Source organism: Muscardinus avellanarius (assembly GCF_963383645.1).
Source record: "Muscardinus avellanarius genome assembly, chromosome: 13".
NCBI lineage: Eukaryota > Metazoa > Chordata > Mammalia > Rodentia > Gliridae > Muscardinus > Muscardinus avellanarius.
The window spans coordinates 6,335,651-6,363,511 of record NC_137799.1 but is presented as its reverse complement, the minus strand read 5'-3'; the positions used below and the strand labels follow the sequence as shown (position 1 = coordinate 6,363,511).

The 27,861-nt window shown below is 57.0% G+C and overlaps 1 protein-coding gene across 1 annotated transcript in view; it reads left to right on the top strand.

Moving 5' to 3' along the window:
• The window catches only part of ASS1 (argininosuccinate synthase 1), a gene marked incomplete at both ends in the record, with an annotated part of 43,835 nt that extends 16,680 nt beyond the window's left edge, over nt 1–27,155 (top strand). The window contains 7 exons of the mRNA XM_080709662.1: nt 2,639–2,729; nt 5,391–5,475; nt 5,956–6,020; nt 15,957–16,088; nt 21,280–21,436; nt 26,228–26,293; nt 27,110–27,155. Coding sequence (XP_080565788.1) covers nt 2,639–2,729; nt 5,391–5,475; nt 5,956–6,020; nt 15,957–16,088; nt 21,280–21,436; nt 26,228–26,293; nt 27,110–27,155 — 642 coding nt within the window. The remainder of the gene's footprint in view (nt 1–2,638; nt 2,730–5,390; nt 5,476–5,955; nt 6,021–15,956; nt 16,089–21,279; nt 21,437–26,227; nt 26,294–27,109) is intronic.
• Nucleotides 27,156–27,861: the final 706 nt, after the last annotated feature.

Genomic DNA, 27,861 nt, shown 5'->3' with positions numbered 1-27,861 from the left:
TGACATGGGAAGTGAGCCCTCCTGCTGGGATGGATAAAGAGATGGCATTGATACTCAGCAACAAACTATTTGTCATTTGAACTGGGCTTTTAGGAGGGAGAGTAAAAGGAGGCAGACGCCCCTGCCACCTCGATGCAAAGCCGGGCCATTCGTTTCTATTTAGTTAGGGGCCATTCGTTTCTATTTAGTTATTTTATTTAATCGGGGCCTTAGGTGGCTGCCCCGCCGCCACCGCCGCCGCCTCCTCCTCCTCCTCTTCTTCTTCCTCTTCTTCTTCTTCTTCTTCTTCTTCTTCTTCTTCTTCTTCTTCTTCTTCTTCTTCTCCTCTCCTTCCAAATGTAAGCGCGGCAGCCTCTGCTTTGCAGCGTAGGCAGGAGAGAGTGGCGACTTCCCAGTTGAAGATGGCCGCAGGCGGGCAGGAGCAGGGGTGGTGGGCTAGGCCCTGGGTGCTGGCATCCTGGTTTAAGTTCCACCTAGGGAGGGTCCTGGGCAGGTGGGCGAGGGGCCAGGAGCCCCGGTGGTCACCCTGAGGTCAACCCTGTTCATTTTACCTCTGGGCCGAGAGTGGCATTAGGGGGGAGCCTGGCTTGTCCCTGAGCAGCCTGGGGGCCTCCAGTGGCCAACGACACTCACCCCTGGCATGGACCAGGCCACCGCAGCCACCGGGATGCCGGAAAGAGCCGTGGGCTGGCTTCCGAGATGTGGTTTGGACACCCCGTGTCTTCTGTGGCCTGTGGCCTCCGCTCTGGTCTGGGGGATCATCAGGCCGGGAGGTCTGTCTCTAAGGTCGGTTCTGGGTCCCTGTATCTGCCACACAAATAAAAGCAGGTGCAGGGAGGCCGCCCCGAGCCACCTGCACTCGGGTGGGGCCGGGTTCAGTCACAGGCCTCTGCCTGAGCTCGGGGACAGGGCCGGAAGGATGCGCCGTCCCGGTTTGCCCAGGATGGAGAGATTCCTTGGGACGTGGTACTTTCCATGGCTGGTCGAGGTAGTGTAGGGCTAGCGCGCAGAAGGCCCACGGGCGCTGCCGTGGCCCCGCCGGAGGCCACTCTCAGGAAGAAGGCCCGCGGCCTGTCCCAGCCCCTCTCCCTGCGCAGTGTGTTACCATTTGTACCAGGCCTTGCTCGGCATTTTCCTTTATTTGGGGGAACCTCCAACCCAAGGGCATTGTACCTCTGGGCTCCACCCCCCATCCCTTTTTATTTTTTATTTGGAAACCATCTTGCTAATTGTGAGGCTGGTTGGGAAACCTGCGATCCTCCTGTCTCATCCTCCCAAGTACTGATGTTACTGGCGTGGCGACCGCGTGCTTGCGTCCTGCCGTTTGTGTGATTTCATGCCCAGTTTAAGGAAAAAAAAACAGTCTACACGCTTTGATTTTTAATTTTCTTTTTAATACTGGGGATTGAACCCAGCGTATTCTACCTCTGAGCTATACCCCCAGTCCTATTTTTTATTTATTTAGAGACAGGGTCTCACTAAGTTGCGGAGGGCCTCACTAAGTAGCTGAGACTGGCCTCGAACTTGCAATCCTCCTGTCTCAGCCTCCCAAATGCTGGGATTACAAGGGTGCGCCAGGCCGCCAGGCCTGAGGCCTTGGCTCGGGGCTTGGGTGTTTTCTACTATCCTAAAGTGCACCACATACCTGCTGAGGGCCGCGGGGCTCTCTGCCACGTGCTGGGTACCTCCTGCCCAGGGCTCACACCGGCAACTCCGGCGCTGCCCCATAGCCTCCGTTTCTTCCTCTGTTGATGAGGCAGCCATGTTTGGCCTCTTACCAAACAAGACTGCCAAGGACACCTAAGCCGTTGGGAACGGAAAGTAAATATGAGGCAGGTTTGGAAAAGAATTTAAAGAACCACAGTTCCCCGGACAGCAGCCCGTGGGCCCCACAGTCCTTGAGCAGTAGGCCCCCTCGTCCTGCCCCGCGGCGGCCAGTGTCCAGGCCACAGCCCGGGGGAGCCGGGGGCCCGGAGACTGGAGGGAGTTCCCAGAGTCCCCGGCGGCCCGCAGTCCCTCCGCAGCCCCGCCACCTCCCCATCAAGACCGGTTTCCAACGCGCCCGAGAACAAATATACATAAAGGTTGATGTGTTTTCAAATGGGCTTCGCCTGGCGCGCTCCACTCTCCCTGGGAGTATTAACCCCGGGGACCCCAGGGACGGCTCGGCGCGTCGGAGCACCTGCTGGGGTCACACGCAGTCATTAGTTTTGCGGTCCGCGCAGAATAAGCCCCAATTCCCGGCGTGCGCGCGGGATGCGTCTCACTTCTCCCCAGTCACACTTTTTTTTTTCTTTCTCTATTTTTTTCTTTTTTCGTGTGTGTGCCCGAGTTGTTTCTCTCCTGCTATTCTACCTCCAGCTGTGGGGGCGTCGAAGAAAGAGATGAGATCAAGTTGAGGGGAAAAATTGTCTGATTTCCCGAGCCCTTTGTCTCCCAGGCCCCCGGCAGCAGGGCCCGCTCTGGGCTGGGGGCTGGGGAGCCTGCTAGACTTGGGGGGCAACTGAGGCAGAAGTGGCAGAGGCCCCCCAGTTCTGGAGCCGAGCAAGAGGGGCAGAGGCTGGGAGTTGGGGTGCAGGTGTCCGGGCTGTGGGTGGCCCCGGATCCCCCCTCTTCTAACCTCTTTCTCCTTTATCAGAACCAAGCGCCTCCGGGACTCTACACCAAGACCCAGGACCCGGCCAAGGCCCCCAATAGCCCAGACACCCTGGAGATCGAATTCAAAAAAGGTGCGTGTGTGCCCCCGCCGAGCTCCAGAGTGTCGCCTCGGTGGCACTTCGCGGGGCCCGGCTCCTTTCCTTCCTGCCGAGGGCCTCTGCACCCTTCCGGTGTTGCTGGGAGCCAGGGTTCAGGCAGGGGCTTCCAGGTTCCCGACAGCCCTTGCGCCTAGACAGTGACACTCCTGCAAACCCAAGAACCTTCCAGCCTCTGAGCAGCCACTCGCCGGGCTGTCTGGAGACTGAGAAAGTCACTCAACGTTCCTGGGCTTCAGTTTCCTCCTGTGTAAACCAGAGGCCTAAGAGCGCCTGCTTCCTGCCTGGCTTGGGATGAGACCTGTAGGGGAAGCGCCCACGTCAGCTGCTCAGTGCCAGCCCTGTAACCCTTCTGGGCTCAGAGCTGCCACTCGGGAGCCAGGCCTGGTGGCGCATACCTGTGACCCTAGTTCTTGGAGGCTGAGACTGGAGAATTGCACGTTTGAGTCCAGCCTCAGCAACTCGGTGAGACTCTTTCAAAAATGAAAAGAGGGGAGGGGCTGGGTAGAGCTCAGAGGTAGAATGCCTAGTGCTGAAACAAAGCCCACTGCCATGCTGGCCCCCTGGAGCAGCAGCGGGTGTCCTGGTCTCCCCACATCATCCTTGCTTTCAGCAGGAGATTTGCTGGTCTGGCCTGTGTGCCCAACCCTGAGCTGGGAGCTGGGGGCGTCTCTTGCCCTGGAGGAAGCAGGAGAGGCAAGGCTTGCCTGGGTTGGAATGACAGCTCAGGGGTCCAGGAGGTTGTAGAGACTGGGGGGCTTCCTGGAGGAGGTGGTGAGCAGGAGCTAGAGGCGTCCCCAGCACAGGCAGGGAGGCTCGCCCTGCACTCCACAGCAGCGCTGCCAGGCTGGAGCAAGGGGCAGAGGGAGGGGGCTTGTGAAGTTCAGTGTTTCCCCAAGGGCACCTCCACGATGCAGGGTCGGGGGAGAGAAGCGACTGGTGGCAGAGAAAGCGGAGGTTCAGACCCCGCCTGCTCGCCGCTGTGCCCTTCACACGTGGCCTCACCTGTCACACCGGCCACAGACGCGACACTCGGAGGTGTTGAGCATGGCCGGCTGGTGCGGAGATCTCAGGCTGTTGGACTTGAGCGGTCCACTCTTCTAGGCCTTTCCCAGAGCCGGGCCACGCCTGTGGGCGCCCCTCGCTCCCCCGCAGCTGTCCTAACCCTGAGTTTCATACCCTGCCCCCCAAGGGCCAAGGGTTTTTTTTGGGGGGGCCTAAAGGCTGCTGTAGGTACATCGCAGACCTGGCTCTCAGGCCCAGGGCCCCCTCTGAGCAACTTCCCCGAGAAAATGGTGGGATGGACCAAGCGGCAGCTCCCTGCGTCCTGGGGAGGGAGGTCCCGCCCGGGCGCCAGGCTGTGGCAGCCCATCCCGGAGGGTCAGGGCATCCCTGTGGGCAGAGCTGCGGAAGAAATGTGGCCCATTCTAATGATTTGGGGACTGTCTGGAAGGAGGGAGGGAGGAAGAGAGAGGGAGTCCCCATTCACTCGCTAGTTAATTTATTTGAAGTTTTAATCTAATTATTAACTATTTTCAAGGCTAAGAGGCTTTCTACAGCAGCAGCCCCAACAATGTCAGCTCCTCTCCCAGGCAGGCCCCATCCACGGCCCCAGAGAAGGCCATAATAGGGCCAGAGAGGGGGGAGGGAGAGGGAGGGGGAGGGGGGTGGCGAGAGGGGCTTAAGGTTCATTATTGGGCCGACTTACATTTAATAGCAATTTACAACCAAGTTATAAAACCCCTGCAAATGGGGGTTAAGAATGGCGGCGCTGACAGGGCCTTGAGCAGAGCCCCTCCGAGCGGCGCCCGGCTAATAAAGAGTGGAAAGGCCCTATTGAGGGCTGATTGGCACCCGAAGGCTGGCTACATGGTAATGAGCTGGCCAGATGGGTGGGGGATTAGCGCCAACTTTGAACAGCTTTTCTTTGTCACTGTTACAGCTCTCTTGTTAGCCCCTTATACATTTATTGCTCATTTCACACCGCTCCAGAAAGTGCCCTCGCTATTCAGAGTCAACCCCGAGCCCACCCGGCCCCCTCCCCGCCGCCGCCACCCCCCTCGACATGGCGGGGCGGGTCCGGCAGCGCCTCCTGCCACCCCAGACCCCGCTTCTCAGGCTCCCCGGCCGCGCCTCGACACCCCGCCTGCTGCCTGCGCGGCACCGGCTCACCCCATCAATCAGATGGCTGCGGGCGGGTCTGGGGTGCAGGGTCGGGGCGCGGGGTCCGCCTGACAGCCGTGTGCGTGTGCGCGTGCGCGGCGCGCCGAGCCGGGCTGCACCTCGGCCAGGCGGCCCCGGGCAACTGGTGGGACAGAAGGTCCTCTCCCCGTAGACAATGGTGGAGTGTGAAATTCAATTAGTTCAGGGCCTGGTTCCAGTTTCACAGACCCTAAATGCAAAGCGGCCGGAGAGAATGGGAGGGTGGGAGAGAGCATTTTTTATTGCATTTGTTCTTTCGTTCCGGGGGGCTTTCTCGCCCCTTCTCTCCCCCCCTCCCCAGCGGGCCTCACCCTGCACTGGGCTTTGAAGGACTCATTTGGACTCTATATCTGTCAAATGTATTTAAGGCGTTGCGGGCAGAGGGAGAGGGCGGGGTGGCGGGCGCGAGCTCACCGCGCTCTCCTCCTGCCCCAGGGGTCCCTGTGAAGGTGACTAACGTCAAGGATGGCACCACCCACCACACCTCCCTGGAGCTCTTCCTGTACCTGAACGAAATCGCGTGAGTGCCCCGGGGTCCGCCGCCGCCGCCCATGGTGCCTGATGGCCACAGCCGGGGGCCGGGGGCCGAGGAGGGCAGGCTGTGTCCCAGCCCCAGGGGCACGGCGTCTCGTGGACTAAGGAGATGGTTTGCCAGGGGAGTCCCTGCAGTTCCTTCCCAGCCTGTGGAGACAGCCGTCCGCCTCCCGGAGTCGGCCAGAACAGGGCTCCCGGGCTCTGCGTTAGGGGCAGACCCCGGGACAGTGTGACACAAGCAGCACATGGAACTCAGTGTGACCAGGCGATGCCTCTGCACCCGGGCCTCAGTTTACCCATCTGTACTCGGGGCACGTGGACCAGTGCCCCGGCTCAGATGTCCTGGGTCTCCGAGGCTGAGACGGAGCCTTACGCCCTGCGTGTGGCTCTGAGGAGCCGCCCTCGGCGGGTGGCGCCTGTGCCCAGACCTCGGCTCTGAGCCCGTCTCCTGCCCTCCCTCCCACAGGGGCAAGCACGGTGTGGGCCGCATCGACATCGTGGAGAACCGCTTCATCGGGATGAAGTCCCGAGGTGAGTGGCTCCGGCACCCGCGGCCCATGCCTCGTGCTCCGCCAGGCTGTTACTACCCCAGGCCACGTGGATGGACTCGGGAAAGCAGAGTTCTTCCTCCCCGCCCTACAGTGGTTTGTCTCTGCCGAAGCGAGCCTAACAGCCTTTGCCACACACTCCTGGGGGAATTACGAGATATGTGTCCCGAGGGTCTGGGAGAGGCCCGCAGAGAGGGGCGGCCAGGCCAGGCCGGCAGGTTGGGCTATCTTGTGTCCGGGTTTGGAGGCTGACTGTGCAGGGCCGATTTCGTGGTCATTAGGCCGGCCAGGCGCACCCCAGGCAGCGGGGCCCACGTCCTGCCAGGGGTGGGCGCTGTGAGCCAGCCTGGACGGAGCCCTTTCTCCTGGACGGCGGGCTCCACCTCGGTGTGCAGTTGTGCCCGGCTCCGCTGGGCCCTGGGGAGGACGCGGTCCCCGTCTGGTCCCTCTGCGGCCCTGAGTAGCTGCGCCTGTCGATCTCCTTGTTGTTCACTAGTGTTTCTTGGGCGGTACCCTCCTCTCCAAGCCTCAGTTTCCCCATCCGTCCAACAAGGGGATCTCAGGCCCCTCCAGGTCTGCCCGTGGGTGATGAAGCCATTGTGTAGTATTCTTGGGGCGGCTCTAGGAGGTCGGGGGCCAGGTCCAGGCAAATTGGAGCCCCCAAAGTGGGCACCTGAATTTTTTAATACTGGTGGTGTTTCTGGGGAGGCGTTTAAATTGCTTTACCTAAGGTCTCTTTGAAAAGATGCACTGAGCCGGGCGTGGTGGCGCATGTTAGTACTCTCGGTCCTTGGGAGGCTGAGATAGGAGGATCGCAGGTTCGAGGACAGCCTCAGCAAGTAGTGAGGCTCTTATCAACCTAGGAAGACCTCTTTCAAAATAAATATGAAATAGGGCTAGGGAGTGTAGTTCAGAGGTACAATATCCCTGCATTCAATCCCCGGTGCCAGAGGGGAAAGGGGAGGGGGAGGAGAAAAAGAAAAGAAAGAAAAATTACTCAACTCAACTAAACAGAACCAGGCCAAGGTCTCCTCCAAGGTCCTTCTTTTTGGCTTTTGTCGTTGTGGTGGTGGTGGTGGTGGTTACTGGGATTGAACCCAGGAGCATTCTACCTCTGAGCTACACCCCTAGCCCTTCTGATTTTATTATTATTATTATTTTTTATATTTTGCAGTACTAGATATTGAACCCAGGGGCATTCTACCTCTGAGCTACATCCCCAGCCCTATTTTTTTAGTCTTTATTTGGAAACAGGGCCTCACTAAGTTGCTGAGGCTGGCCACGAACCAAGATCCTCCTGTCTTAGCCTCCCAAGTGCTGGGATTACAGGCGTACACCACCACACCCGGCTCCTTTGGGACATTTTAACCAAGACCCTAAAGTCCAAGCGTGCAGAGGGCCATGTTACAGCTGATGGCCGAGCTCTCACCCCAGGTTTGCCTGCCTTTCCGGGCGGCCATGTGTAAAGCAACCAGCCTGAGGGTGGGAGTGGGTTTCCACAGGGCGGAGCCTCTAGCTTCTTTCCCTGGTTCTCCCTCCTCCCCACACTTGTTACCCAGGAGAAGCCACCTAATTGAAACTCTCCTGGGAAGGCCTTGTGGAGAACAATGTCACTAATTAGCTTCTCCATTTTATCTGGGTTCACCTTTGTCTCTTACCTATTTAATATCTGATTAAATGTTCCTTTGTCTTCCCTGCCCTTGGGAGTCGGCACAATGGGCCTCCTCCTAAGCAGAGCCGGGGGACCTTGGAGAACAGAGGCCAGATGGGGAAACGAGGGTCCAGGAGGAGTGGCTCCTTGTCCCAGGCCTTTAGATGGCAGGACCAGGAAGGAGGCCCTGCCTAGGCAGGCATGGGAAGGGGGGCTAATAGCACAGCGGAGGGGTCCCCAAAAGGGTGGCCAGTCCCCAGGGTCGGCACAGCGCAGTCCCTCTGGGAGTGACTGGTGTGCAGCTCGGGGCTCCAGTATAATGCCTGTCACCGTGCCCAGCCCATTCCCGTGGCAGGCATCACTAATCGATTGTGGCACGGTCCTGCTGACTCCAGATAGGTTCGATGGTGCTGCCAGGCACTGCAAATTGGTCAGGACTGTTATGATCACTGTTATTGTCTGTGCTGACAAGGCAGATAAGGAGGTCACCGATGGAAAAGGCATGCTGCTGGGTGGGGGAGAGTGAGGACCAAGCCTGGCCTGCACCATGCTGGAAAGACATCCTAGAAGAGGCACCGGCTGAAGCTTCAGCTGGTTGAGTGAAGTGAAGAGAGTGGAGCCAGAGCGTCCGGGAGGGGTGGGGGGCCGGAGGCACTCCGGGTGGCCTGTTGGGTAGGATGTGGTGTCTGGAGGCCGGGGGCCTCACAGAAGAGCTGGTGCGGAAGGTCAAGGCTTTGGTGCCAGATCCAGGTCCTGATCTTGGCTGCGTCATCAATTTAGCCTCCCCAAGCCTCGACTTCCTCGTCTGTGAAGTGGGTTGAGGTGCCGGGTCTGGGTCTGGGTTGGAGACTCACCCCCTGTATCCCAGCAGGGCCGTGAGCTCAGCAGTGTGTCTGGACCCCCGGGTCTCCTGATCACCCCCAGAGCCCAGTCCTCACTGCCTCCTTGCATGGGTCCCTCTGGGGGCTGTTTGTCAAAGCACAGAACTTAGCCCAAGGGTCACACAGTCTTTTTAGCAAGGAAATCAGGATTCCGGCCCCAAGAAGCTGTGTGACCTTTTTCAATCTGCCTTCAGTCTCTGGGACGCCAGCCTTCAAAGAAAGGACCGGTCGAGGAGAACGTATCACGTCCCTCCAGAACTTGTAACTTGTCGGACATTTTCTTACTTGGTATTTTTTAGGGTGGTCTCCTGCTTTTATTTCTCCACTCCAAATATTTCTCTGCGAGGAAGCCAGAACGGAGACGATAAATTAGGGTGTCGTGGATTTCCCCCACGAAGGAGTTGACTGCGTGTACAGTAATGGGATTGGCTGTTAATCGTCAATTACCACGAGGGCAGAGCAGGGCGACGCTATTGTCCGCATCTCAGTGTACAGGGGGAAATGTCATTTGTATTGATTTTACAAAGCTTGTAATTGAACTTCGTTAAGGGCTGGTTTCTTCCCGGGGGTGGGGCGGGAGGAGAGGAGGGAGTCGCGCGGCCTGGGTCTGGGTGGCCGCGGGGTCAGGGCCGGCGGCCTGGGAAGCTGCAGATGGAGCGAGCGTCTCTGCTGTATTGTGGCTGGCCCCATCGTCATTACCACATCAGCGCTTTAACTCCAGAGGGGGGCTAATTAAGTGAAGTAAATGAAATCAGTGGGGAGGAGAAGGGGGGCCGGGCAGGCAGAAAAGCCAGGGAGCCCAGCCTGTCCTTGGCCTCACCTTCTCCCTCCTCCGGGCCCTGCCCCTCAGCCCCCTGCTCCCTCCTCCCCGCCCTCCTCCCTCCGCTGGCTCCCCACTTCCCTCTTCCCTCCGCCCTCTCCCACTCCCCATCCCCGGCCCACCCGCCTGCCCACCTGTCCGGCCCTCTCAGAGGCTCTGCTCACATGGAACATTCCAGATGGACAGTGTAGGGAGATGTCTTAGTCTCATAAGCCTGGGGTGCCCAGCCTCAGAAACCCACCCTGATTTCCAGGTCAGGCCCGCGGGGCACCAGGAGCCCAGAGGATGGCTGGAGGACCACCCTGACTGGCCTCCCGTCACCATGGCAACCACCTCCAGCCTTGGCCCTGGTACCCGAGAGGGGAGGGCCCCAGCCAGCCTCCCTCACCCCCCAGTCTTTCCAAATCCCTTCCTCTGGATCTGCTTTCCCAAGGGCCGGAGCCTCTGGTCCAGGTGCCCTAACCCCCACCCCGACCCCCAGCTGTCTTGGCAGACCCCCCACTCAATTTGGCCAAATTGCTCAGCGCAGGCTAACCTGGCGGCCCCGGGGAACAGATGAGAATTGAAGCCGCCGCAGCTGCGCGGTCCCCACCTCTTCCTCCTGGTCCAGTCTCCCCCTCCCGCCACCCCAGCTCCCCGTCCCCCTTCCTCGCCTCCCCCACCTCCGTGGCAGTAATTACGGCGTGACTGAAGCTGCTCTCCAGCGCCGCTGACACCTCTGTCTTCCCTGTAAACACGGGGAGATGAAAATAGACACTTGGAGCCGCTGTGCGTGTCACTCGGAGATGTCTGTTCCTCTCCCACGGCAGCCGAGGCTCAGCTGTCATGTCCTCCCTCTCTGCGCAGTGGTTTGTATGCCGACTGTCAAAAGCCCCAAATCCACAGTCTTTTAACTTCAGGTTGCTGTCAGCGATTTTTTTTTAAGTCATTTTTTTTCCCCCGGTAGAAATACACAGAAATCATCTGTACCCCCTGCTCCTGGGGAGAGAGGGAAGATTCTTAAAATCTACTCATGTACACACACACACACACACACACACACACACACACACACACACACAGCAGCAGCAGCAACAGCAACCTGAAAACCAGTGTTTTGATTAGTCACAATTAACTTTAACACCTAAGGAAGGGAACAAGAATCTTTATGGGGCGAGGGTACTGGGGATTGAATCCAGTGGCATTCTACCTCTGAGCTACACGCTTATTTATTTTCTATTTTTTATTTTATTTTTTTATTTTTTATTTATTTATTTTTTATTTTTGGTGGTACTGGGGTTCCTGGAAGCCCTTCTACCTCCGGGCTACACTCCCAGACCTATTTTTTTTTTTACATTATTTGGAAACAGGGTCTCTTAAGCCAGCGCGGCTGGCTTTGAACCTGCGCGATCCTCCTGTCTCCGCCTCCCAAGTACTGGGATTACCGGTGTGCACCAGCACGCCGGGCTAGGAGCAAGAACATTAATTGTGCTGGTGTGTTTTGTGTCTGTGGCTTTCCCATGAGCCCAGGAGCTTGCTGGGCTGTCTCAGAGGGCAGGCCCTGAGGCCCGTTCCAAGGGACGGGAGCAGGCGGACGCTGCCCGTGCTCCGCCCACCAGGTGCTGTTTGCTTCTTGAGGCTGTGGTTTGTCCGGGGTGGTTTGGGGGGGGGGGGGATGCTTTTCCTGGGCCAGTAGCTGGGAGGGCGTGGCTGTATCACCACTCCTCCTTGAATCCTGGGCCCCGGCTACATTCTCCCCTCACACACTGTCCTAGAGGGGAATTTGGTATTTCTAGAGATAGCGCCCTTGGCATGCGGGACACAGGGGGACGACTGTGGGTCCCAAAGGAAGCTGGTGTTTGAGCGTAGCAGGAGCTCGCCCGCCTCCTTGGTTTGCAGACAGGTTGCCCGCCTGGGGCTCGAGAGCGCGCTCCCAGGGGCCGAGGTCACACAGCAAAGCCAAGCGGGGCCTCTCTGGAAAGGTGGCAAAGCCGTGCGGCTCCTGGTTCCAGCGTGGCCTGTGCCTGCCTGCTGGGCTGGCCGAGGAGCGAGGCGCGGGGCGGGCCAGGGTCCCCCGCGTTGGCCCTGTGGCAGGCTCCTGCCTTTGGCCAGCTGGGGATGGTGACGTCGCCACTACCTGTGGCCGGGACAAGGATGGGCCATGCACGCTTTGGGGGTTTTTTCCAAAATGCACAGAAATGACCACTAGACGGCCCGATTCTGGCCCTTTTGTTTTGAGCTCGTATTTTGTGCTCGGATGAGATCAACGGGCCTTTGCAGGTGTTTTGCTCGCAGTGGCTCACGGGAAATGCCTTTGTTCGTGGTGGCGAAGGCGCTGGGGTAATGGAGAATCTGCCCTTGAGTCTTGTCATTATTTCTACTGTTTTGGAGGCAGATGTTTCCAAACTTTTCTTGCACGTGTTTTTTGTTTTGTTTTGTTTTGTTTTTGCAGTACTGGGGATGGAACCCAGGGACATTTGACCTCCAAGCTACACCCCCTGCCCTATTTTTTATGCCTTATTTTGAAACAGGGTCTCACTGAGTTGCAGAGGGCCTCACTAAGTAGCTGAGGCTGTCCGTGAACCGAGATCCTCCTGTTTCCGCCTCCCGAATGCTGGGATGACAAGTGTGCGCCACCGCGCCCGGCTACGTGCCTGGCTTTCTGAACGTGCTGCTTGGACCTCTGGGCCTCTCTCAGGAGCCACGTGAGTTTGGAGCTACCCTGCCCCCAAGGAGCAGCCCCGGCTCCTGCTGAGTTCTCAGGCTGCGGGCGGTGGCTTTTCTTGACCATCCGTCTACCTCCTCTCTCCATCTGTCTCTACCTCCTCTCTCTAGCACGTAGCTCTGAGCCACTGTCTCCAGGCAGATAGATGATGGAATCTGTTGGAACTGTGTTTATTAGGTTAAAGATGAGGCCCGAGGGAGGCCAGGGCTTGGGCCTTTGTGTAACCTTGGGGACGCTCAAAGGTCACAAGTAGGTTCAGGATGGTAGAGCTCACCCAAGAGCTGCAGTCCCTCAAAAGTAAAATGGGATGGGCTTAGCCAGGCGTGGCGGCACACCCTTCTAATCCCAGTACTTGAGGGGCTGAGGCAGGAGGATCGCAGGTTCAAGGCCAGCAGCCAGTACCTAAGTGAGACTCTGTTTCAAAATTAAAACAATAGTCAAGCATGGTAGCGCACGCTTGTAATCCCAGCACTTGGGAGGCTGAGACAGGAGGATCGCGTGGGTTCAAAGCCAGCCTCAGCTACTTAGTGAGGCTCTCAGCAACTTAGTGAGACTCTGTTTTCAAATAAAATATAAAATGGGTCTGAGAGTGTAGTCTGGAGGTAGAAAGCCCCTGGGTTCCATCTCCATTACCATAATTAATAATAATAATAATAATAATAATAATAATAACAACAACAACAACAATGAGGAGGAGAAGGAAGGGGAAGAAGAGAAGGATATAGGGCTAGGGGTGTAGCTCAAAAGTAGATGCCTCTGGGTTCAATCTCTATTGCCAGAAAAAAATAAAACAGACTTTCCTGGCACGTGGTAATCATATTAGCGCCTGGCGTCTGTGAGATTTTACATACGTGTTTCCTGAGAGTCCTGCATGCTCTGGATGCTGAATCATTTGATAAAGACCTGAGAACCTGGGGCCAGGTTGAGGCCTGGGATGCTGGTTCCTGTTCCCCCCTGGTTGGCCTGGCGTGGCCTGGGCCAAGTCACTGCCCTCCTGGGACCTCTGTCTCCTCTGTGAAATTGGGGCGTTGGACTGCAGAGGGGCCGTGGCTTCCCCGCAGGGCCCAGCTGGGGCTCTGGCCGGCCTGGCGTGCTCTTGTACTAGGTCAGGAGAACTCAGCACAGGGCTGATCCTGAAGGGCCTCTAGTTCTTGAGATCCCAGACTCACACACGGGCGCCTGGCAGCGTTCTGCAAGGAGGAACCGTGTGGCCGGTGACAGAGGGGCTCCCCGGACAGCCTTTCCCCGTGTTACATCCTCCCTTCTGGTGTGGTTCAGTTTGGCAAAGCACTGTGTAAACTACAGTAAGGTAGCCACAGCATGGAACGTACATTTTCGCTATTTGTGAGCGTGCGGGCCGGCGGCATTACCCACAGGACGGTCTCATCTCGCAAGACCAGAACCCTGTCCCCAGTCAGCCCTCGCTCCTCGCCAACCCCCCGGCAGCCGCTGTCTCCGAATTTGACTGCTCTGCAGACCCCACGGGCCCCGGCCCGCTGTGGCTGGCCCGTTTCACTAGCACAGTGCCCTCGGGCTTCGGCTGTAGCAGCAGGTGTGAGAACGCCCTTCCAGAAGGCTGAAGAGTACTCCGTCTCGCCGTTCCTCTGGCAGTAGACGCTGAATCGCTGCTTCTTTGGGCTCTGGTGAATCGTGCCATTACGAATGTAGATGTGAAATCCTTTCTGGATTTTTTTGTTTGTTTTGTTTACATGATTAGGGGTTTGGCCCGAAGGTACTATACCACTGGGCTATACCCCTAGCACTTTTTGGGGGGACTTAGTGGGGTTGAACCCAGGGGCATTCTATCTCCCCCCACCCACAGCCCTATTTTTTTTTTCTTTTTCTTTTTTTTTTTTTTTGTTATACTGGGGTTCCTGGAAGCCCTTCTACCTCCGGGCTACACTCCCAGACCTATTTTATATTTTTATTTGGAAACAGGGTCTCCTAAGCCAGCGCGTGCGGCTGGCTTCGAACCTGCGCGATCCTCCTGTCTCTGCCTCCCAAGTGCAGGGATTACAAACGTGCGCCACCACGCCCAGCCTATTTTCCTATTTTTTACTTACTTATTTATTTGTGTTTTTTTGTGGTAGGGATGGAACCCAGGGCCATTCCATCTCCTCCAAACTACACCCTTAGTGCTATTTTATATTTTTATTTTGAAACAGGGCCTCACTAAGTAGCTGAGGCTGTGAACCATGACCCTCCTGAATATTTTATTTATTTATTTATTTATTTATTTATTTATTTTGCAGTACTGGGGGTAGAACCCAGGGCATTTTACCTCTGAGCTACAATCTCAGCCCTCTTTTTTTATTCTCTGTGTGTGTGTGTGTGTAACTAGGAATGGAACCCTGGGGCATTCTACCTCTGAACTATACCCAAGCCTCGACCTGCACCCCCAGCCTTATTTTGTATTCTTTATTTGGAAACAGGGTCTCACTGAGTTGCAGAGGGCCTCACTAAGTAGCTGAGGCTGGCCGCAAACAGCGATCCTCTTGTCTCAGCCTCCTGAATGCCGAGATTAATAGCATGTGCCACCACACCCAGCTTTTATATTTGGAAACAGGGTCTCCTGGCTATAAACCTGGATGCTCCTGTCTCCATCTCCCAAGTACTGGGATGACAAGCGTGCGCCACCACGCCCGGCTCCTTTTTTTTTTTTTTTTTTTTTTTGAAACAGGGCCTAAGTTTCTGCAGCTGGTCTTGAACCTGTGATCCTACTGTCTCAGCCTCCCGAGTACTGGGATCACAGGTGTGCACCAGCGCACCAGGCTAGGTTGTTCGTTTAAAGCAGCCACTTGAAGGATGATGGTGGTGAATTTTCAGGACAGTGGAGCGCTTGCCTCTCTTTTAACGCTCTAATGTTGCGTAGCGGCGGAGGGGGGCTTTGGGGGGAACCTGGGGTGTGGGACAGTGGACACTGGATAGGCTTGTCCAAGGCAGAGGCCACGCGTCTAGCTCCAGAATACACATGGGCCCAGTGAGCATGGGCAGAGTCGCCTCTCAGTGCTTCTGTGTCCCCAGATGTAGCCTGGCACTACTGGGGGGGGTCCTCTGGGGCCCAGCTCAGCCCAGCCAGGGCCGAGCAACTCCTCTCACTTCAGAGACCGTCAAATGGAAGCAGCTTGTTTTGCTAGTGGGAGAACTGGGTGAGATGACGGGAGGGGACTTGAGCAAGGTCCTCGTCCCCCTGAACTTCAGGGTTTGGGCCTCCCCGGCCACTTGACCACAGAGCAGCTGACGGCACCGGTCAGGGACTTGGCGGCTGGATTGAGCTCCCCACGCCGCCCCTTCGCTCTGAAGCCTCGGTCTCCCCATCTGTACTGCGGGGTCCGCCCGGGCGATCGCCGAAGCCCTGCGCCAACCCCAGCGGTCTCTGGAGAGACGCCGGCTGCAGACGGCCTGCGTGTGCACCCGTGTGCATGTGTGTGCAAGTGTGCACACAGCGTCCCCCTCCCCGGCTTCCAGCGGAAGGGAGGAAGGGATATTTGGGGCCCTGGGCTCAGCGTAGTTGGTTTAATTACAGGTTTTCAGCTGCAGGCCGGTGGGCATGCGTCGGGAGGGGGGGGAGCCGTTCCGAAACCCTGTCATTTTCCAGCGTCTGAGGGCCTCTTCAAAGGGGGGCATCTAGACATTTTCTCCACAAGCCTCGGAGTGGACTGTCGTGGCCCCAGCAGGAACATAATGACAGATACGTTTTGTAGCAAGCTGGGAGTGAATGGGTCCCACCGGCTTGTCTCCTGTCAGATGAATCATTATTATTTTTTCTTTTTTTTTTTTTTTTTTGTCATTTGCTGACAGTTTGGGTTTCATGTGTTTCTTGCTTTTTTTCTCCTTTTCCCCCTGCCTGGAAAAATGGCTAGGTATCTACGAGACCCCAGCAGGGACCATCCTTTACCACGCTCATTTAGACATCGAGGCCTTCACCATGGATCGAGAAGTGCGTAAAATCAAACAGGGCCTGGGCCTGAAATTCGCCGAGCTGGTGTACACCGGTGCGTGCCCCCTCCCCTGGGGATCCCCGCCCCTCCCCTCCCCTCCCCCAGACTTGCCCGCCACTGCCCGCGCCTAAGACACCCCAAAAGGTGCAGGCCGAAGGGGGGAATGGAAGAGAGGGAGAAGTGTTACATCTCACCCATGGCAGGGCAGCCCACCTGTACCCAGCCTGTGCCAGGTGCTGGCTTTTGCACGGGGCATGAAACATCTCATAGGGTGCTCACAAGTCTTCAGGCTTTTTTTTCAGGGATACTCCACCACTAAGCTACACCCTCAGACCCTTTGAGTTTTCATTTTGAGACAGGGTCTCGCTAAGTTGCTGAGGCTGCCCTAGAACCTGTGACCTTTCCTGTCTCAGCTTCTCAAGTTACTGGGATCATATAGGAACCTGATCTCGACCGTGAAACCCCTGGTGGCCACAGCCTGGGCCAGGTGTGGGGTAATCAATGGCTGGCCTCAGCGGCCCCTGTGGGTGGACGCGCCTTCCAGGCAAGCCCCCCACACCCTGCCTCGCCTGTGGTCACTGAGTTGGAATCCAGGGATCCCTACACGACAGTCCCTGGGCCGGATCCAGCCCCTTTCTGCTTCTGTTGAGCCCGTGAGCTAACAATAGTTTTTACTTTTTTTTTTTTTTTTTTTTTTTGGTGGTACTAGGGGTGGAATCCAGAGGCTTTCTACCTCCGGGCTATACTCCCAGACCTATTTTATATTTTATTTGGAAACAGGGTCTCACTGAGTAGCCGAGGCTGGCTTCAAACCTGTGCGATCCTCCCGTCTCAGCCTCCCAAGCGCAAGGATTACATGCGTGCGCCACCACGCCCGGCTAGTTTTTACATTTTTAAATAGTGGCGGTGGTGTGGGGGGTTCCTGACATGTGAAAATTATATGAAATTCAAATTCCAGTTCATAAATAGCCCTAGTGGGGCCTGGCCGCACTCCTTCGTGGCCGAGTGGCTGGTATCTGCTACACGGTGATAGCCGCAGAGCTGAGGCGCTTGGAGAGAGACTGCAAGACCCGCGGGGCCTGAGAGCTGGGCCGCCCGGCCACCGATGGGCAGTGTCTCCTGACACCCCATCAGTAGCTGTCACACGTCACTGCTTTGTGGAGTCGCACCGAGCAGCTCCCTGAGCTGTGAGCCGCACCTGTGCGGTGCTGTGCCCAGGGCCTCTGGGCAAAGGTGCTGTTACTAACGGTGCCCGGGCTAAGCCTTCTCCCTCCCCCACCCCTGCTAAGGTCCACTGTTACCCCAGAGTTTCAGGGGGGCAGGGGTGAGGGACCATTTTCTGGCCTTATTTCTGGCTGCTATTGTTCCCAGCTGAAGCGAGTCGTCCCCCGCCCCCCCCCCGCCAGGGACAGACAGGTGTTTAAATACCATTGTTTGCAGTGGGCTCTGGAGCGCCACAGGATTTCAGTGCTGAAAGGTGGATTTTGGTTGCAAAGTGGGGATGGCATTAAGACCTGGCGAGAGAGGGGAGAGCACCTGGCCCTCCTGTTGGGGGAAGGAACGACTAAGGAGGCGAGGGGTGGGGGCAGGAGGCGGCCTCATCCCAGGACGGCTGCAGTGGGCTCTTCGCTGCGGGCCCTGAACTGGGCACCTGGCTGGGGTGACCGCAGCTGCACGGAGGTGCAAAGCTGAGGCCCACGCAGTAGAAGACAGTTGTCCCAGTTCTTGGCACATGAGCCCAGGGCAGACCCGCTCAGGTGCCACGTTCTCGGTCCCTCCAGCAGATCCCAGGGAGTCTGTAGTGAGGAGCCATTGCAGAAGGGTCTGGGGCTTGGTCCCTGGCCACAGGCACTGTGCCTGTCCACCACACACACACGCACACACACACACACACACACACACACACGCACACGCGCGCTGTCAGCCAGCAACCAGAGCTCTAAATCCCCAAATGAGGTCCAGCAATTACGAGCTTTAAAAGGAAACAAAACCTCAGGTTGAGCAGAGGGAGGGCGAGGCCGATCCAGAGTTGGTGCTCACAGGGACTTGGCCCGGGGCCCGTGATATCAGGCCCCCGCAGACATCCCAGCAGCCTCCAGCAGCACCCATAGCCCGGCCCACCGCGGGGCACAGCGGGCACAGCCCAGCACGAGCGTGCCCCGTTACTCCGCGCCTCGCCATCTCACCTGAGCGCCACCTGCTCCGCGGGAGGGCTGAGGACGTGGAGTTGTCAGGGCTCTGGAGCAGCCCTGGGAGCAGAGTGCCGCCAGCCGCACTGAGCACCCGCGCCCGGCACGGTTTCTGAAACTGCAGGCAGGAAGCCAGGCATCTCGCCTCTGGCTGGGTTTATGATTTGGGGGAGTTCTGCTCCCCCACCCCAGCCTCACTCTCTTCACTTATAAATTAAAGGTCACGGTCATGTTGGGTCTCCTCCCAGTCCTAGCTAGCACTCATGGCCTCAGGGCACAGATGGGGAGACTGAGGCACACGGAAGCCCTCCCACCTGTCTCGGCTCCGATCCTAGATGCCCCGGTTTCTGTGAACGCAGCCTCCCTCTCTCTGCATTCCTTCCTGCTTGCTGGCTCTCCCCAGTCCCAGATTTCCTGGCCCGGCTATATGGGGGTCCAGGCAGACCCCTTCCCTGCAGGAGCATGTCCAAGAGCTGCCTGGCAGGACCCTAGAGGGGACCGATGACGCAGGAAATGGGTACAGTGCAGGATTTGCACACATTTCCAGGTAAAAAGGGGTGCGTGCAAAAGCCTGGCGTGGTGGCGCACGCTTATAATCTCAGCACTCGGGAGGCTGAGACTGGAGGATCGTGGTTCACAGACATCCTCAGCTACTTAGCAAGCCCCTTGGCAACTCAGTGAGGCCCTGTTTCAAAATTAAAAGACTAAAAAATAGGGCTGGGGGTGTCGTTCAGAGGTAGAATGCCCCTGGGTCCCATCCCCACTACTGCAAAAAAGAAAGAAAGGGGGGTGTGTGTTGAGAGCTTGGCAGCGGGGGGGGGGGCCTCTGCAGCCCCCCCAAGCCTGCCCACAGTGCATCACAGGCCTGGACATGCAGGGTCTCCCCCCTGGCAGCCTGGGACAGGCTCAGCATCCCCATCCCAGCCCGGGTCCACTGGGTAAAGAAACCTGACCCCAGGACCTCTGTGGGCGGAGGCCACCGGCTCCCACTCCCTCCTTATCGCTAGCCCCATCTCCACCTGCCTTCCAGCCTGGGAATTTAATGGGCTAATTATCCCAACTAAAAAAGACAGAGCAGCAAGGATGGCAGTATCCCCCTGCGGGGTCCACTGGGAGCTGGACTTCAGAGTGCTCGGTTCTCCCCTGGCCTTACTGGGTGGCTTTGAGCAGCCTCTTTCCCTCTCTGGGCCTCTGTCTCCTGCATACACTTAGGGAAGAGCTGGCAGAGTTCCTGGAGGTCAGACCACAAAGCAAAGCTTTGAAAAGCTGTAAGCAACAGTGTCTTGTGTAAATAAGGAAACCAAGTCACGGGAGGCTGTCCCTTGGGGCCGGGAGGTGATCTCAAGTGTAAGGCACTGGAGAGCGAGGACCCAAGCTCTTCTCTCCCTGCCTGGCCCTCCCACACTTCTGCAAGCCAGGGACCCCATCGCACAGAAGGCACCACTGAGCTCCCGCGGGTGCCCCCAGGTCTGGGCTTCCAACAATAGGCGCAGACCCTGGGCTGACCCAGCCCCTTATCGGGCTGGGGGATCAGGTACCATCTGGCCCCACAGCTGCCCCCAGGTAGGCTCACCTTCCCGGCTCCCTTTCAGAGAAATCCTACGCCTGGTGCTGTCCTTCCCCCAACCCTGGCTGTGGCCACCTGCCTACCCCTTGGTCTTAGCCTCCCTCAGCAGAGACTAGACCGGGGGCAGTGGCCAGCCACAGGTCTGAGCCTGCCGCCAAGGCCCAGGACAGATGGAACAGAGCACCTAAGGCTGGGGGAGGGGACAAGGAATGGGGAGAGGAGAGAAAGGTTTCTCAAGCAGCTCCTGCCCCATCTACAAATAGAGGCTCCGAGATTATCACAGGAAGCAGAGTTGTTCAAAAGCAGTTATCCCGGTCCTTGCTTCCAGCCTGTGCAGATTTGGAGGCGTCTCAAATCTCCCCGACATGGAGGGGGAGCGGGTTCAAATTGTGTGTGGTAGCACACACCTCTCATCCTGGTACTTGAAAGGCTAAGACAGGATCCCCAAAGAAAGGACCCCAAGTTTGAAGCCATCCTGAGGAACTGAAGGAGACCCCAGCCACTTAGCAAGACCCTGGGTTTTTGTTTGTTTGTTTGTTTGTTTGTTTTGCCGTACTGGGGATGGAACCCAGGGGCATTCTATCTCCAAGCTACACCCCCAGCCCTATTTTTTATTCTTTATTTTGAAACTGGGTCTCATTGAGTTGCAAAGGGCCTCACTAAGTAGCTGAGGCTGTCCTCGAACTGTGATCCTCTGGTCTCAGCCTCCCAAATGCTGGGATTACAAGAGTGCGCCACCACGCCTGGCTTAAGACCCTGTTTTGAAATAATAAAAAGAGCCGAGGGTATAGCTCAGAGGTAGAACGTCGCTGGGTCCAATGCCCGGTACCAAAATTATAATAAAGGAGCAGGTCCAGGTGAGGAGCTTGTTGCAGGGCCTCTGCTTATGTACGTAAAAATATCTGCTGGACACATGAAAACACTAGCAATGCAGAGAGCAGTTTGGTGGTTCCCGGGGCCTGCCTGGCCCGAGGGCTGGTGCTTCCCACCTCTGTCCAGTACCACGGGGCAGGTATGAGGTCCTACCTCCAACAGCACTGTGTCATCCCAGTCGGCAGGCAGGGAGATGAAGGCCTTGCATACCTTAGTCTGTCTGGCCCCTCTCCACCCCCAGCTGCCTGTCCTGGGCACTGACGTTGCTCTGGGTCCTGGCTGAGGTCTCCTGCCTTCCCCAACAAGAGTAGAGCCCCTACCAGGCCAGAGCCAGACCAACTTTTGTGACCACCATGCCAAGCCGAGCCATGGCCACTCTCCTCCTAGTCCTTAGGAAGGGACTGCGTTACTGGGGCAAGGAGGTTACCTCCTCACCCTCGTTCTTTGCAAGGGTACATTCTTCTTGGTCATTACAGGTATATGTTGTGCCAGAGCCCCCAGGACACTGTGGGCTGAAGCCTTGGGGCACCCTTCCCACACACCGTCCTCTCATGCTCTGACCTGTGAGGCAGGCGGTAGTGGCCTTCCCTAACACCCTCTTGTGTTTTCCCTACAGGTTTCTGGCACAGCCCTGAGTGTGAATTTGTTCGCCACTGCATCGCCAAGTCTCAGGAGCGGGTCGAAGGGAAAGTGCAGGTGTCCGTCTTCAAGGGCCAGGTGTACATCCTTGGCCGGGAGTCCCCGCTGTCTCTCTACAATGAGGAGCTGGTGAGGTAGGTGCCACCCACCTCGTCCAGCCCCACGACTGGGCATGGAACCTCCTGTCCACTGACTGTCTTTCTCAACAATTGGTACCTGAGCGTGTGTCAGGGGCTATGCTGAGTGCCCTTGTGGAACTTACGAACCAGCTGGGAAGGATATTAATGAAATGACCGCCTGGAGGTAGAATGAGAAAGGGTGGCAAGGAACCATAAGCAACTGCAAGATTCCTTGGGATACTTTGGCTGGGTATAATAATTGTGGCTATGGTCCTGGGATACTTCAGCTGGGTATGGTAACGTTTTCTGGCATTGCCTCTATGCCGCTGAAATCACAGCAGAAAGCATTAACCTGGAGGGGGCTGTTTCAGAAGTTCTGAGCCTGGGAAGAACCCAGAATAGCCCGGGCACTACAAGAACACGAGAAGGGAAGGACACCTAGGAGTCAAGGCTGGGTGTGAGATACGAGGCCAAATCCTAAAGGAAAGGTTGAGATCAGATCTGTTTTTAGGGGGTCCGCCTGGCTGCTCCAGAGAACAGATTCAAGTGGGGTGGGAGCCAGCAAGAGTGACTAGAGGGTCACTCCATTGGAAGTGATGGCAGAGTGGGGACCGAGCTGATGGTTCTGGGACAAGAGAGGCAGGTCGCTTTGACAGATCTGTAGGCAGTGGCATTGACAGGACATGGATGTGGAGGGAGAGGAAAGGCTGAGGATCCTCCTGGCTGGGGTGGGGGCGTGCGTGAGCATCTGGGCACCTAGTGGTGGTGATCGCTGTGTCGAGGGGATGTTCTCGGGGAAGGACCGTGCGTGTGGGTTTAAAGCTCTTGAGCACAGGTCTTGTTTGACACAGCCCAACAGAACCTTCTAGACAGCCACTCCAGGACACACCTGACTGAAAGACGCCAGAGCGGGGAGGATGTCAGTGTTGTAGCGTCTCCCCTGACCGAGGAGGCAGGGGTCCCCTTTGGAGGTCACCTGGCCAAACCAGGTGGGGGCCGAGCCCTGAGGGCCAGGCCGGAGCCCGGCTCAGGCTGGCGCTGGCCCTTCCCTTCCGGAGGCCAGGTGGGAATTAAAGTACGAGTTTTGTTTGGCAGTCAATATTTTTTTTTCCTTTCCCTTCTCTGCCACGTTGAGTCGCTCCCCCCCCCCCCGCTTCAATCTTTCTAAACACTTTATAAGCCATAAATATAACCGAATCAGTTTAGATCAGTCGGGGTAAATGTCAAATTATCTTCTCTCTTTCTCTCTCTGGTTTTTTCTTCCCTCCCCCTCCCAATCAGCAGCCTCTAATAATCTGTCCAACCCTTCATTAAGCTTACAGTCTCACTCAGGGAGATTAAACGTATGAAGTAAAAAGGGAAAGGGGGGAAAAAAGAGAAAAAAGCAGAAGCATTTATTCTCACTGTGTCTCCGACCATTTCCCTTTTCTTTCTGATTTCTACATCGCTGCCTTGAAAGCCCTTGAGTGACAGCGTCACAGGGACCAGCGAGGAAGCCGTGAGAGGCGGCAGGGCTGGAAATGCCGCGGCACAGTAGGTAGAAAGTAACGTAATTATAGAGCAGGTCAGAGCCACTCGAATGAGCAAAAATAAAAGCGTGGAGGTTTTCTGTAGACCGTCAGGGGAGGTAAAAAAAATCATTGTAAACTCTTTCCGCCTCCCCCCAACACACCCCAGACCACGATTTGAAAAGGAGGATTTTCGTTCCCGAGAAACACCTCTTGGGAGTCAGAGCAGCGTCGTGGGACAGGTCTGTTCCCAATAGGTCCTCTTTGTAGGAGCTGCCGAGGCAGTCTGCAAGGGCGCCCGCCGGCTCTGGGATGGGGACAGGAGAGTTCGTTTTGACTCGGAGAGATGGAGGTAGAAGGACAGACGGACATCGTGGACGGGGAGCGTCGAGGGGCCCGCAGCCGGCTTAGACTCCCCGACCTCGTCCCCAAGCAAGGGCTGTTAGAGGGGACCAAGGAGGCTGCCGGGCTGGATCGGGCCTTCTCTCCCAAGCACCTGCTCTTCACAGTGAGGGCTGTGATAAAGCTTGGCGCCCCCTCCCCTGCAGGGAGCCGGTCCTGGTGGCCTCGGCCCTGGAGTTCGGGAGATGGGGAGGAGGGTGGAGGCAGCAAGGTCAAGGGGGCACAGCGTGGGGCAGCTTCTAGGCTGGTGAAGGTCAGAGTCCGAGGCCTGGACTAGTCGCCAGGTAGGTAGGTACGGCAGACACAGAAGCCCCGTTAATTCTTATAAAGGGCCCGCCAAAAGCAGACAGAGGTACAGCCTCTGCATCACACAGAGGGGCAGATTCTCTCCCCTTCTCCCCTGCAGTCACATCTCTCTAAAGAGGGGTCCTAAGGAAACGGGCCATCTTTTTGCCATCCAGAACCTCAAGACCGAGGTGCGTGGTGGCACACGCCTGAACCCCAGTGCCTGGGAGGCTGAGACAGGAGGATTGAAGGCTTGAGGCTAGCTTCAGGAATTTAGCGAGACCCTCCACAACTTAGTGAGACCCTGTGTTTCAAAATAAACAACAGCATAGAGCTGAGGAGTAGCTTAGAGGTAGAATGCCCCTGGGGTCAATCCCCAGTGCCACACGCACCAAAAAAAAAGTCTTGACGTGGTGGCGCGTACTTGTCATCAGTACTTGGGAACGGGAGGATCACAGGTTTGCAGCCAGCCTCAGAAACTTGGGGTCTCCACAAGTTAGTGAGACCCTGCTTCAAAACTAAAACGATAAAATTAAAAATAGGAATTTAGCGTGGAGGTAGAAGGCCCCTGGGGTCAATCCCCTGCACCACACACACACACAAAAGAACCTTAAGACCTCTGTCCTGAGGCTGGAGTTCCGCGGATATGAAGACGGAGGCTGATTCAGAGCAGGATGTGACAGGGAACCCCACCACACCCTGGTGGAGTGTGGCATCTGACACCAAGGTGCCCCAAGTGGTACAGTGACTGAAGGTGATGGGCAATCGATTGCGTATGTCTGTGTCCATGGTAACCGCCGCCCTTGTCAAGTTCTTGTTTTATCTGCACCTGGCAGATAGTAGGTGCTTAATAAATGTCTGAATGGAGCCGGGCGTGGTGGCGCACGCTTGTGATCCCAGCATCCGGGAGGCTGAGACAGGAGGATCGCGGTTCATGGCCAGCCTCAGCGACTTAGTGAGGTCCTTTACAGCTCAGTGAGATCCTGTTTCCAAATTAAGAATAAAAAATAGGGCTGCGGGTGTCACTCAGAGGCAGAACGCCCCTCGGTTCCATCCGCAGTGCCCCCCACACAGAATAAATGCCTGGGTAAATGAATGAGCCGCCGCACGGTTGCTGTCAGGAACGGTGCGCACTTACCGCGCACTGGTTGCCAGCTACGTGCGGAGCCAATGAGGCCGCCGAGAGCAGCCACCGTCAGCCGCGTGCACCAGGAGCCGACCGCGGCTCCGCGAGCCCGGGTACCTGCGGAGCCGACGTGCACCACTCAAGCACCAGGCTCAAATGCAGGCACCGAGGGGAGCTGAGGGCTGATGCTGTCGAGTCTGGAAGATGGCCACCTTTCCCTGTAGAAGGGAAAGGGCAGCTCTGGAGCCTGGCACAGCAGAGCAGGGGCGGTCCTCGGGGACCTGCTTGGATGCAGGATGGATTGGCGGGGGACATGCAAGGGCTGGGGCCCCGGTGGGACAGTTGTGCTGTTAATGCTGGTGGCCTCCCTGTAGTTTGAGAGATGCCATCAGCGCGCTTCCATGAGTGTCCTGTTCCCAGCGTGTCCTCTGCCTCGTAGGGGGGGTTCGGAGACGACTGCTGGCCGCGCCGGGTCCTCCAGCCGCTTTGTGCATGGGGAGGAGGCTGCTGGTGCACTGCGGGGCCCTCCGGCTTCTGGCACGGTGTCCAGCCCAGAATAAGGCTCCTGGAGTCAGATTAAAAGTCAGGAAAGAGCTCAGTACAGTAGGCACCTGTAAGGCCAGGACTCGGGACACTGAGGCAGGAGGACCGCAGGTTCAAGGCCAGCTTCGACAACTCGGTGAGGCCCTCTGCAGCTTAGTGAGGCCTTGCTTCAAAATAAAGAACAAAACATAGGGCTGCAGGTATATATCGGAAGTAGAATGCCCTTGGGTTTTTTAATCCCTGGTATGGCAAAAAATTAACAGTAAAAAGGGGTGAGACACTGGACACAGTGGCCCGTGCTTGTGATCCCAGTATTTGAGAGGCCGAGACAGGAGGATCGCAGGTTTGTGGCCAGCCTCAGCAACTTAGCGAGGCCCTCCACAACTTAGTGAGACCTTGTTTCAAAATTAAAAATAAAATAGATCCGGGGTATATCTCAGAGGTAGAATGCCCCTAAGTTCAATCCCAGCACCAAAAAAAAAAAAAAAAAAAAAAGGGCAGGGTGGGGATATAGCTCAGTCGTAAAACACCCCTGGTTCAATTTTTACTACTACAAAAAAAAAAAAAAAAAAATCAAAGGCACCAAGTGTGTTGGCGCACGCTTGTAATCCCAGCATCTGGGAGGCTGAGACAGGAAGATCGCGGTTCGCGGACAGCCTCAGCTACTTAGGCCCTTTGCAACTCAGCAAGACCCTGTTTCAAAATAAAGAATAAAAAATAGGGCTGGGGGTGTGGCTTGGAGGTAGAATGCCCCTGGGTATCATCCCCAGACTCGCCAAAAAAAAAAAAAAAGAGAAAAAGAAAAATCAAATGAGAAGCCAAAGTGCGGAATGTTTGCCCCGCCTGTGGGAAGCGGCCTGGCTGCCGTGGGTGGTGTTGGTCCTGGCCCCAGTGGCCACGGAGGCCCCAGGCCAGCTAACGGACCTACCTCTCTCCTTGCAGCATGAACGTCCAGGGCGACTACGAGCCCATCGATGCGACCGGCTTCATCAACATCAACTCCCTCAGGTGAGTGCCGCCGGCCCCGCCGGGTCCTCAGAGCCCCCAGGCGCCTCTGACAGCTGACCTGCCCTGGACAGGCCCCACCGCCGCGGCCCCCTGCCCCAGTCTGCTCCCACTGGCCGGGCCGCACGCCCCTGTGTGCCATGGCTCCACTGTGAGCTCCTTCCTGGACCGGTCAGACAAGGAAATCGCCTACAGGTGTCCATAGCCTACAGGGGTCCGGTAGCCTTTAAGTCGCTGGGCCTGAGCAGAAGCACAGCTGGAAGCCACCATAGCCACGTGGCCCCAGGGCGCGGCACCCCGCGGTGGACGCTCGGGAAGGTGTAGGGTGTAACCCACCCGCCTCGCAGGTGCAGCCGGGCCGGCACCAGAGTGGTCGAGTAACTCACCCTGGGTAGAGAAAGCTCGTCTGTCCAGTTCTGGGCTCCGATCACCTGCCCCTTCCCTTCCCGGAGCCACCGAGCCGCCACCTTCTCTCGGATTCCAGCCGCCTCCCCCGCCCCGCGCCCTCCGCGTTCGCTGACTCTGTAAACTCTTTTAAATTGCCCAGAGCACACGGGGATTTCATAATGGCCTCTTCACGTCTCCCAGCGCCAGTTAAACGTTTCGTCCTCAACAATGACAAACAGTGTTTCCCCCCCACGATAAATTAATTGCATTATCCCAACTGGAGGGCAGGAGGAGACAGAAGGAAGCCAACTTCGTGCTCATCTTAAGAAACAGCTGCCCCCGCCCGGCCCGCCGCCAGCCGGCCTTAATTGAACGGAGCGCATGTTGTTATTGTGAATTTACATTTTTCTTTGTTTCAAATCTGGTGTACAGGCTAAAGGAATATCATCGGCTCCAGAGCAAGGTCACCGCCAAATAGAGCCTCTGACAATGAGGAGCCCGCCCGGCCTCCCCACTCGCCTCCGCCACTCGCCTCCGCATACAGGCGCTGATTGTTGTGGTAATTTGTCATCGTGGCTTGTTCTCCCCGCCTAGCAGCTAGTGGGGCTGCCAGGGGGGCCCCAGCTTTGTCCCCTGGTCCCCCGAAGCCTGTAGAAGTGGTCATCCTTCCAAGGGACGAGGGCGGCTGCGAGGTGGAGCCATAAATGACAATTTAAGAAAAAGATACGTTAGTCTTTGTGTATTTATTTCTACCGGTGTGTGTGTGTGTGTGTGTGTGTGTGTGTGTGTGTGTGTGTGTCCATGCTTTTCTTATCACACCTTTGTGTTTTCTAACAGAAGTACTGTCTCAGGGCGTGATTTTCCAGAGCTCCTGTTTATTAGGGAGAATCCACTTGCTCTGTCCTCCAGCAAAAACCGGAGACCCCAAAGCAGCCCCACACGGGGCGACCAAGCCAGCAGGCAGCCTGGGGACTTTGTCAGCAGCTGTGGCTCTCCGGCGTGTACCAGCGAGGTCAGAGCTCAGGTGCTTTGCCTGTGAACGGCCCCAGCCCATGGCATGGACCCCGGGGAATCGCCTTTCCCCACAGCCCACAGGGATGTCCTGCATATGGTGGCTGTGGCTGACCACGTCACAGGTCCACACCACACCTGAGGGGCTCAAGAGAAACCTAAAGCAGCCAGAC